At 35.2% G+C, this 12,240-nt stretch overlaps 1 protein-coding gene across 1 annotated transcript in view; it reads right to left on the bottom strand.

Annotated features, from left to right (window-relative positions):
• Nucleotides 1-12,240, bottom strand: part of CAND1 (cullin associated and neddylation dissociated 1) — a 50,506-nt gene that overhangs the window by 24,792 nt on the left and 13,474 nt on the right. Inside the window, exons 3-6 of the mRNA XM_033116444.1 lie at nt 5,267-5,421; nt 3,422-3,545; nt 1,553-1,809; nt 1,354-1,459 (exon numbers count right to left, since the gene is read on the bottom strand). Coding sequence (XP_032972335.1) covers nt 1,354-1,459; nt 1,553-1,809; nt 3,422-3,545; nt 5,267-5,421 — 642 coding nt within the window. The remainder of the gene's footprint in view (nt 1-1,353; nt 1,460-1,552; nt 1,810-3,421; nt 3,546-5,266; nt 5,422-12,240) is intronic.

The following is a 12,240-nucleotide window of genomic DNA, read 5'->3' as shown; positions in this document are numbered from 1 at the left end:
CAAGAACCCGGAAGGGTAGAGATAAAACTCCTTTCCTTTCCTACACCCCAGGCTGTACCGCGTAGCGCAGGTGTACAGTAGGCGCTACCCTCTAGGTGTGTGTCCGTGCCCTCCGATGTTCGCACAAGGATACAATCACCTAACAAGGAGTATCTCAGAACACATCCCCGTCGTTAAGCAGCACATGACTGTTAAGTAAAATAAGGGTTACCTGAACACAAGCACCGTGATATGCAACATGCCACGGTGGCTCTGACAACCAGGACAGCTACTCACTAAAGGTCTGGTAGCATATGAAGCATGAATACACTGAACAAAAGGATGATTCACATCCTGCAGGATGGCAAGAGATTTCAGTAGGCTACTGAAAACTGTGTGCTATTTAAAACATGAATTAATTCTGGAATTTACCATTTAATATTTTCGGACCACAGTTGACAGCAGGTAACTGAAACTGCAAAGAGAAACCCCAGATAAGGGGAGACCACTGTATGCTATATTTTCGCAACATATGACAAGACGATGCCCAGATGAACTTGCTCTTCAGCAACTAGGAGCATGTGTGCACATACCAGTGCAAATGCATCTGGGTTTGGTCTTCTAGCTCTACACTGAGAGTATAGAACATATAAATGCCCCAAAATAAAGGAATAATTTGTGTTTCTCAATTAAAAGGACGAAAGTGAATTCCACAACTTCTGATTTTAACAATTTGACATGATTATAAAGCTTTAAACCATGAGACAAGAGAGTGCTACCAGTAACAACCAAAGTCTCAGGAAACTGTACTGTACTGTGACATAGTCAATTCTAGCCAAAGGCAAAAAATAAAATTAAAAAATCTGTGACTTAGCCAGTAAGGCTTCTTCTAGTACATAAATATAGAGCTTTTATTATTAGAACCAATGTTTCTGAATTGAGAACCACTGCCCTGGCAAAATGGATGTGACAAACCCAAAAACTGCTGAAAAGATATGAAATTCACTATGTATTTCTGACCAGATAACTAATTTACCCTGGTGCTCTCTCATGATAGACTACATTACATTATTAAATTAAGCCAAAAAACAATTAAATATTTTTCCTAAGTTCTTTAAGTAAAGTTCTAACAATGAGAAGGACACATTTAAAAATAAATGTTTCAGGACTATTTTAAAATATAAAATTATATTCAAATACCATATTGGTTATTAGTTACTGTTTAATAAAAACTGAATTAAAACACATCTAAAATCCAAATCCTAGCTATCAGTAAAAATAACCCATTTCTCCTCACTCACCTAATCTAGATCTTAATTATTATTCTATTCTTAAGGAAAATTTTTATTTGAAAAATAGATCTTAAAAACTTACCTTCTCACGAACGATTCAAAGGCTTGAATGCAGTACTCTCTTAACTCATCGTCATCTATATTACAGAATTTTACCACCAGAGGAATTATCTTCTCAAGGTATTCACCTAAGAAAAGCATATTGGTACTTAAAAACATTCATTAATATTTTTTAAATAAAATAAAAAAAAAAAGCTTTAAAATATTTAAACATTTCTTACCTATTCTATGACCAGCTTGCCTACTAATAGCAGCAATGCATTGTATGTAGGTTCTTGTTGTTGACATAGAATCATTTTTGGACAACTCTGACAATAGATGTTCAATAAGATCTACAAAAACTATATTTCCACAGCTCATAACCAGATGGCCAAGAGCAATAATGGTTCTTTTCCTCACTGCAAGTCTAGGGCTGGTCAACTGGGGGAGTAGACAGGTCAGAATTGAAGGATGGAAATTAACAAGAAGTCCTCCTTGCCTTAAAATAAAATAAAAAAAGAAAACGACAAATAAATTCAAGACGTCTGAGTATTACTGAAATGTCTGGCCTCTGAACTCAATGTGTTCAAAGAGTAAAAATTTACGTAACACATTCCAAATTCAGAATGAAAGGAAAACTAAATTCTTACTATCGCTACCAACCAAACTGAAAACTTGAGCTAAGTGAATGTAGTTTTGAAATTTGTATCCCTAAATTACCTTCTAGAATCTAGACCTATATTCCCCATCATAGGATACCCAACCAACAGGCTTGGGAGAACATAAAAAAAAACGCACAATGATCTTGTCACTTTTCCCCTTCCCAGATCTCTAAGTTAATTTGCTCTATCGATAGCGTTTTCTCTATTACAGCTTTTTGGGGGTTCACAACATTCAAAATCTCAGCATCTCTTAACTACCCCCTCTCCCTATTGTCTTTCCTCTACACATCTACATACTAAATTTCACTTATCCTATTGTTCCAACCCTCTCTTCCAAATCACTTCATACATGCAGTTCAGTGAGTCCATAGCAGTCAAACATCCATGTACCAGGACAATGCTAGTAATAAAGGCACACAAAGGACAAAAATTCTAACTGAATTTCACAACTTATCAAATTAAGTATCAATTCCTCACCCTTCTCAACATGACTCCAATATATAAGAATGACTTCCTACTAGTTTTCTATTCATTCTATATTCTGGAAAACTAGAATACAATGTTTCCAATTCCAAGACTATGTATGCTGATATATCCTACACCTGGGCATATACACCTGTGACCTATACATTCTTCAAATATAAATTCAAATGCCATTCTTTCCATAACAAACTTTCTCGATCCTTCCATTGTAAACCCCAAAACACACTATATTCCCAGTAGGTATTTAGTCCCATCCTACCTTATAGCCATTTGTGTTCTAATCTCCTATAGTAAAGTACAGGCTCTTTCTGTGCCAGGATGATTGCTCTTCATTTCTACTGTACATATGTACCACATGAAGGCACTTGATTATTTTCAAGTTGAAGTAAATTAGCCACAAATAACACACAGACAAGTAATGATGACATATAATGATTGTGAGAATCAGGGATAAACTGAAATTGACAGCTCTTTTAAGGTATTTTCCCCTAGGAGTTACTTAGATCTTTCTATCTCCCCAAGTTTGACTTCTGGAAGAAAGCAGAAAAGCAACAAATGTATACAGCCAAGTTCCTTCTTCCCCAAAAACATGCAGTATAAACATGGTTGCTGAAGATTACAACAGTACTATTTTAACTGGAAAATTTGCCACGTCTATAGGCACACCTCCTTATCTAAGTAGATCACTGTACTCAAGAATATAAGAGTAAAACAAAACATAAAAATTGTGCTGAAATATTTAAATCACAAATTTTATTCATTATTTCTTAAAACTGTATAAAACATGCTTGTTACACAATATTACATGATAATATGGTTAGTTTATATCTCCCCTCACTCCTAACCACACATATTTATAAAACAGCCATAATAGAACATGAATAATTTTAGACCAAGTTTCAGAAGGGATTTTTAATAAATGCACATATTTACATTACAAGTAATACAAACAATAGGTATGTTTACCTGCTCAACATATCAGCCATAATATCCAAGGCTTCTAGCTGAACAGAGACATCTTCCTGCTTTGCTATTGCACTGGTAAGACGTCCAGTAATCTTTTTACATACATTAGCAGCTAGTGCAGAGCCTGAATGAATAAGAAACCAGTAACAATTGCAAGGAACATACGCTGAATTCCACCTTATATTCATGGAAGTTACCAAAGATTCAACAACTTTGAACTTGATTATGAGACTCACTCAAGAGATTCATGTCAGAAAAATATGCATTGCAAAACAGCTTGTTTTTCAATAAAATAACTTATTAGACATAAAATAAAAATTAGAGATAACTGCAGAAGGAGTACATGACCGAGGGAAAACCATATTGATTCAACAGACTATGGGACAACTATCGCCATGCACTCGCATGAAGGCTGACTATAAAGCCAGTAGTAGCTGTAAGTGCTTAGAAAGCAGCAACGAGATTTTTCTCTACTAGAGTCCTCTTTACTGGTAACCTAGACCTTTAAATTTCAGTGAATTAAAAACCAATGATTAACATGGTTTCTTACAAAAAATAGATGGAACCTCTAATAAAATCTTTTCCAATCCAAAGATTCCATAACTTCATTACAAAGTAAAACTGTTGTTCCAGAGGACTCATAAATCAAGTTATTACTGTTTTCAAGTAGATGTGTGTTGATATTAAACTGTGAGAAAAAAATAAACAAGAAATTTTGAAAGGAAGAATCCGAATGGTTAACAACTAGAAATCAGTTAAAAACAAACATATTTCAATGAGGAAGAAATGAGGAAAATATTGATATAGCTAATACAATTATAAATAACATACTTCAGAGTTGGTGAAATATTTTATTGAAATAACTAATTAATAAGGGTAAAGTGACATTGCTATGATATAGCAGAAGCATAAGCTTTAGATTAAAAGATAATGTGTTTGAATCCTCAGCCAACCAGGTAATCAAAACTTTGGGTGAATTAATGTTATCTCTTGGAATTTCAGTTCACTCACCAACACACTAGGACTATTAAGACCTCTAACATAGCTGATGTTTAAACTAAGTGAAATAATACACATGTATCATCTAGCTTGATAGCTAACATAGTGAATCATTAATATTTATTAAGTAAATGAGTGAAAACTGCACACCCAGACATTTTCCCATGAAACAGGGAGATAATTTCACTCCATTTGCAGATGAGACCAAAACTTTTAGCCTGATAATTTTTGTCAACAGGTTAGCAGTTAAGACCAACTCTAAAACAGATTATCTAAACATTTCTGTCAGAGGCCAAAAGCTAATTAATTGACAATTTCATTAATTTTAGTTTAAATTTTTTTTAATTACCAAGTAGCTACAAGAAGCTCAACCTTAAAGATACTAGTAAACTGTACTATTTTATAGCTGTTTTAACAGTGCTAGAAGTTTTACATCATAAATTCTAATGCAAAGCAAAATTAATATTAAAAATGAAAGCTAATCAGAAATAACTCATGATTTTGGTTATCTTTTCCTACATTGCGTAAGTTGATGTAACTCTATTCTATAGTTACGGTACACAAAACAATATTAAATCTTGCTCCAACATAAAAATCCTTCAGAACTGGGGTTCCTGAGATACATAAATTCAATCAAAATAACACTCATTTAAAAATGAATTTAGTTTCAAGCAAAAATAAGACTGCAGACTTTTTTTTCTTAGTTGTTTGAAGGCATGCTTATAAAAATCCTTTAGGATAGATAACTCGCTCCCTCCCTGGCCAAGAGAGGAATACAGAGAGTTGAGGAGAAATACCTCCACATAAAAGGGAAACAGGAAGAAAAACGTGATCTTGCTTACTTACCACTGGAAGCTGGAGGAAGTTCTCCAATTACTGTTTTAAGGCCAATACTTGAAATATCTCGAAGTTGTTCTTTATCAGAAAGCATGTTAGTACAGAGGGTATCTACAATTGTCTCTACTTGGTATTCTTTCACTTTACTCACTAAAGGGCCAAGACTGCAATACAAAAAAGAAAAAAAAAGATTAATCTAGATAAATACAAAAAATGAAAAATAGACAAATAGAAACATTAACTTTTCCCCCTAGCACCTGTCAATACAAGTAAATACACTATGTATGTATCATAAATAGCATACAAATAAGGGTATAAAAGAAATTTTTTAAAAATAATTTTTCAATTACTGTTGACATACAATATTATATTAATTTCAGGTTTACAACATAGTGATTAGACATTTATATAACTAACAAAGTGGTAACGCAGATAAATCTACTACCCATCTGATACTGTACATAGTTATTACAATTTCATTCTTTTATGGCTAATATTCCATTGTATGTATGTACCAGCTCTTCTTTATCCATTCATCCAGTAATGGGCACCCAGGCTGCATTCTTATCTTGGCCATTGTAAACAATGCTACAATGAACATATGATGGCACACATCCCTTCGAAGTAGTGTTTTGGGTTTTTTCGGATAAATACCCTTAAGTAGGATTACTGGGTCCTTCTTTGTCTCTTGTTATAACTTTGGTTTCAAAGTCTATTTTGTCTTGTAGAAGTATTGCTACCCAATTTTGTTTGTTTGTTTCCATTTTCAAGAAATATCTTTTTCTAACCCTCAACTTTCAGTCTGTGTGTGTCTTTTGATCTGAAGTGAGTCTCTTACAGCCAGCCTATGTAAGGGTCTTGTTTTCTTATCCATTCAGCTATCTTATGTGTTTTGTTTGGAGCATTTAATCCATTTATATTTAAAGTAATTGCTGATAGACATGTAGTTATTGCCATTTTATTATTCCTATTTCTTATCTTTTTTCCCCCCTTCTAGTTCTTAAAGAAGTCTCTTTAACATTTCTTATAATACTGGTTTGGTGGTGATGAACTCCTTTAACTTTTTCTTGTATGGGAAGCTCTTTATCTGTCCTTCAATTCTAAATGAATGGGCAGATTCTAAATGCTGGGTAAAGTAATCTTGGTCGTAGGTCCTTGCCTTTCACCACTTTGAATGTTTCATGCCAATCCCTTCTGGCCTGCAAAGTTTCTGTTGAGAAATCAGCTGACAGTCCTCTGGGAGCTCCCTTGTACGTAGGTAACTAACTTCTTTTTTCTTGGTGCTCTTAAAATTCTTTGTCTTTAACCTTTGGCATTTTAATTATGATGTGTCCTGATATGGACCTCTTTGGGTTCATCTTGTTTGGGACTCTGCGCTTCCTGGGCTTGCATGTCTCTTTTCTTCACCAGGTTAAGAAAGTTTTCCATCATTGTTTCTTCAAATAGGTTTTCAATTCTTTGTTCTCTCTCTTCCTCCTTCTCCCTATGAAGCAAATGCTGGTACACTTGCTGTGTACCAGAGGCCCCTTAAATCATCCTCATTTTTGGGGGTTCTTTTTTCTTTTTGCTGTTCTGATTGGGTGTTTTCTGCTACTTATCTTTCAAATTACTGATTTGATTCTCTGCTTCATGTAATCTACTATGGATTCCCTCTAATGTATTGTTCATTTCAGTTAATGTATTCTTCATTTCTGACTGGTTCTTTTTCATGTTTTCTATCTCCATTTTTATGTAGTCTATCTCTTTGTTCAAGTTCTCAAATGAGATCACTGAGCATCCTTATAACCAGTGTTTGGAACTCTGCATTTAATAGATTTCTTGTCTCCATTTTGTTCAGTTCTTTTTCTGGAGCTATGTTTTGGTCTTTCATTTGAAACATGTTTGTCTCATTTTGGCTCCCTCCCTGTATTTGTTTCTATGTATTAGGTAGAGCTGCTGTGTCGCCCAGTCTTGGTAATTGGCCTGATGTAGTAGGTGTCCTGTGGTGCCCAGTGACTCAGTTTCCCTGGTCACCTAAGCCAGTTGCTCCAAGTTTGTCTCCTGTGTGGGTTGTGTATGCCTTCCTCTTGTAGTTCAGCCTTGACTGCTGCTGGAACATCAATGGGAGGGACTGACCCTCTGGCTGATTAATTCTGAAGACTAGCCGTGACTGCAGCGGAGGAGCTTTTGTGCAGGGCTGACCCTAGAGAGCAGATTCACTTTAGCGGGACTCTGGTGCCTTCCAAGTCTGTCCTTTGGGTGTGTGACTTGTGGAGGTGGTTGGATAGTGCTCTGGTGTAGTCAGAAGCTGGCCACCAGGTGTGTGGGTTCGGGGCCTCTTGAAAGGTGCAGGCCAAGGTCAACCATTGCCTGTGCTCTGCCCGGGGTCACTTGGTATGAGCTACAAAATGATCTGCAGATGGATGTCACTTGTGCTGGGCTTGGAGGTGCCTGGGAGAGGCAAAGCTACGAACCGAGGCCAACTGCTGCTAGTGCCAAGCTTAGGGCTGCTTAGCAAGAGGTACGAGACATTCCAAGGCTAGATGCTGCTTGTTTGGTGTTTGTGAACCTTTGAGAGATTTTAGGAAAGTCTGCATGAGCCAAGATTGACCGTTTGTATGGAAAAGTCACTGGAAGTGGCTTGGGTGGGCCCATAAGTTGGGTGGGGCAAGGTCTCAGGGAATCACCAGGGTGGGGCAAATAATGTTAGCTAGGTTGATGGAGACTCAAACAGGGCACCTGCCTGCATCTGCAGGCTGAGTGAAGGAGGGAGGGCTCAACAAAGGAACGATGGTTTCTGCCAACACGTCTGTCTGGGAGAAAACTGCCCCTACAGCCCTTACTCTAAAACCAGACAATTCATTTCTTCTCCGTATGCCCCTGGCACCTTGCAAGCTGCTACCCTAGAGCTGGCGCTCAGAGCGAGTGAGTATGTCAGCAAGTAAGTCCCTGCACGTGCCCTTTAAGAGGAATGCCTGGGACTCCAGCAACCCTCTGTCTCACTCAGCCACAATCTCCGCTGGTTTTCACAACCAGAAGTTATGGCGATTTTTCTTCCTGGCACTGGAACCCTGGGTTGGGGAGCCTGATGTGGATTTTGACCCCTCACTCCTCAAGAAGAAACCTCCACAGTCCGAGATATGTCTTCTGATTTTTAACCGCTACACATTGGTCTGGGACCAGTTCCACGTCTCCATCCCACCTACGAGTGTCTCCACGTGGCTGCTTCTGTATATCCTTAGTTATGTTCAGCTAGACTTTAGGAGATTCTCAATGATGGTTGTTCTGCAGTTTGAACGTAATTAGGATGTGGTCGTGGGAGACCAGAGCAGTCTTTACCTACTCTGCCATCTTGACCAGAACTCCTCAAGAGATTCTTGATAGATAAGCTCCTTGCAGTTGGTTTCCAATATTTTTCCTACTGATTTCCATCATAGTACCATGAAACTTAAGATATTACTACTTTGTGCTCCCAAAGGACCTTGTATATAATATGCCTTTCATATTAGGATTTTTATACTGTTATTATAGGTTTGCATGTAGGTCTACTAGTTGAGGAGTGAGAAAAATCCTTCCCATAGAATTTAGCTCACAGTAGGTAATGTTTGTGTGTGAATATTCGCTGAGGAGCCATTATAGTCAAAACTGTAGTAAAGAACAAAAGTATGGCCCCTATCTTCAAAAATTACCATCTGGTTGGTGAGATAAGGAATTCATATTACTACTTTAGAAATTAATTGGAGGCATTCACTACTCTGCACAATTAAAAAAAAACTTTAAATTCAATGTTACTATTTACAGGAAATTGCACCTAAGAGATTTTTAAGTACTGGGTTTTGATGGGATATAGTAAAAAAAGGCAAAGCATTTCAAAAAGAAATAAAAAATCATATACTACAATAAGTGGATGCATACTGAAAAAAATGAGGAGCGAAAAGAACTGTTTTGATACAAAAGGCAGATGAAAACACAATAGGAAACGTAGGCCCCTGGGACATTATGGAGAACCTTTAAAGTTAAGCCAATGAATTTAAATGTGTTGTGGTAAAATTGGGAGCCAATGTACTTTCTCAAGTAAAAGTGACAGAATGAAAATAGTTTAACTGAATAAATGCTCAGATTGATGTTTCATACACCAGGGTGCCAAAAAAATGTACGCAAGTGGACACTTTGGTCAGCATTTCACAAGCAGTAATTCGCCGTAATCAGAAGTGTCTGGACGCTGATGGTAACCACTTTGAACACCTCTTGTCATTGCAGAAGTCAAACGTGACTTGTATTCATCTTTTGTTATCGGTATATATTGAGTATTACAATTTTAATAGTTTTTTCTTTCTTAAAATGTGTATACATTTGTTTGGCACCCTCTATATATGTTCAATAAATAAACACTGACTAATTGCTTTATTAGAGAAGTAGTAGGGAAAGAAATTGAGGAATTAAGAAGAGACACAAAGAAAAATAAACAGAAAGATTGGAGAAATCCAAGAATAGCCCAATCCAAAATGACGGCAGTGACAGCAAAGACATGGTATATATACGTGGAGAACCTAACAAGAAAGAATGAAAATTGGGAGTGACAATAAAAGGAATTGCACAAATGAATTTATGAAATGAGTTCTAGATTTCATTAATGACAAAATAGTTTTGTTGAACTAACCCTCTTGTAGCTAACAACTATAAAACCTCTAAAACTATAATGCCAGATAGTGACAGAACTAAGACCAGAGAAAAACTGTCTACCTAGAATTCCATATCCAGTGAAATTACCCTTTCAAATAAAGATAAATTAAAACAATTTCAGATAAAAGCTGAGAATATAACGCCACCAGACCTATATCACAAGAATTACCAAAGAAAGTCCTCTAAGGTAAAGGAAAATAAAGCCAGAGAGTAACTCAAATTTGCAGGAAAGAATAAAAATCACCAGAAATGGTAAACGTGTGTATACATAAAAGGCTATACTTTAAAAATTATATATTTTTTGCACTATGGACAAAAATACACGTACAAACATATATAAAATAGTAGCACAAATGAGGAAGTAAATGAAAAAATGTTACTGCAAGATTTAAATAATTTATAGCATGGGGTACAATATTAACTTTTAATAGATTGTGATAAATTTAAAATACAATTTATCCCTAGCCTAGAGTGACAATTAAAAAAAAATGCAGTGATATAGCTAAAAAGTCAACAAAGCAAATCAAAGTTAAATATTGTAAAACAGTGATTCCCAACTTTTTGGTTTCAGAAACCCTTTTAACACATCTAAAATCAATGAAGACCAGAAACAACTTTTCTGTACGTCAGCTGTATCTGTCAATATTTACCATATAAAAAATTAAAAGTAACAGTAAACCCATTATAGGTTAACATAACATTTTTAAGAAAAATAATTATATTCTCCAAAAAATAAAAAAGTGAGAAAATTAATTTTACATTTTTGCAAATCAATGTTAGGGTTTAAAAGAAAACAATTGAATCTCCTATCTGCTCTTCCATTCAATCTGTTATAATATCACATATCATGCAGCTTCTGGAAAATTGTTCTGTACACTTATGAGAAAAGGAGAGTCAAAAAGAAAATAACACTTCAGTATTATTCATATAACAGGTTTTGTCACTTTCAGGGTGATGAGATGTCCCAGGGACCCCCACATCAAACTTTGAGAATTGTTGCTATAACTTGATTAACCCAAAAAATGGCAGGAAAACACACATACACACACACAAACTCATAGGAACAACAAAAAGGAAACAACAAGCAAAACAGCATATTTAAATCCAACTATATCAATATTTACAATAAATGTCAATGGACTATCTGCTGTCTATAAGGTACATACTGTGTTTCCCCAAAAATAAGACCGGGTCTTATATGAAGTTTTGCTCCAAAAGACGCATTAGGGCTCATGTTCAGGGGATGTCATCCTGGAAAATCATGCTAGGGCTTATTTCCCGGTTAGGTCTTATTTTCGGGGAAAGATGGTAATTTGAAAATAAAAACAGATTCAAAATGAAGTAACAGAAAAGATACAGTATACAAACACTAATCTTAAAAAAGCTGCAGTGGCTATATTAACATAAGAGAAAATATATTTCAAGATAAGGTGTATCTTTTGAAGAGAAACATTTTATACTAACAAAAAGGTCAAACATCAAAAAGACAATTATAAATGTGTATATACATGTGCATATAGTCATACAGCTTTAAAGTACTTGAGACAGAATCAATAGTATTAAAGAGAAACAGATAAATTGGCAATCATATTTAGAAATTATAACATCCCTCTTTCAGTATTTAATATCAAGAAAAGAAAACAATCACTTAGGGATATAAATCTGAACAACATCTACTATACCCTGATCCAATTACATTTATAAAACACTGTACCCAACTATTGCAGAATACACTTTCTTTTATTTGTACATGGAACATTCACCAAGACCAACCATATGCTGAACCATAAAGCAAATCTCAGTAAGTAGACAAAACAAAACCACTCTGAAATCTTAAAGAGTATGGATGGTTCCCTTACTATAATGGAATTAAATTAGAAACCAGTAAAAATAGAAATAAACATCTAACTAATATTCAAAGATTTGAAAATTGTTTCTAAATAACCAATGGATCAAAGAAAAATCAGTGGAGATTAAAAATATTTCAAATTGAATAATAAAAATATCAAAATTTGTAGTATGTAGCTCGAGTACTTAGAGGAAAATATATGCCTTTAAATGTTTATTAATTAGAAAGAGAGAAGGAAAGTACTAATAAGGAAATGAAATCAATGAAATAGGCAACAAACAACAGAAAAAATTATCAAACACTAAAATCAGTTCTTTGATTTAAGTAGTAAAGTTGGTAATTCCCTAACTAGAGGAATTGAGGGGGTAAAAAAAAGAGATAGAAAACACAAATTACCAAAATCAGGATTAAAAAGAGGAAATACTGATGACAATTATTTAGATAGAAAATCCTGAAGAATCAACAGAAAAAT

The sequence above is a fragment of the Rhinolophus ferrumequinum genome, chromosome 10, assembly GCF_004115265.2.
Source record: "Rhinolophus ferrumequinum isolate MPI-CBG mRhiFer1 chromosome 10, mRhiFer1_v1.p, whole genome shotgun sequence".
NCBI classification, from domain to species: Eukaryota; Metazoa; Chordata; class Mammalia; order Chiroptera; family Rhinolophidae; genus Rhinolophus; species Rhinolophus ferrumequinum.
This window is presented reverse-complemented; position numbering and strand designations above follow the sequence as displayed.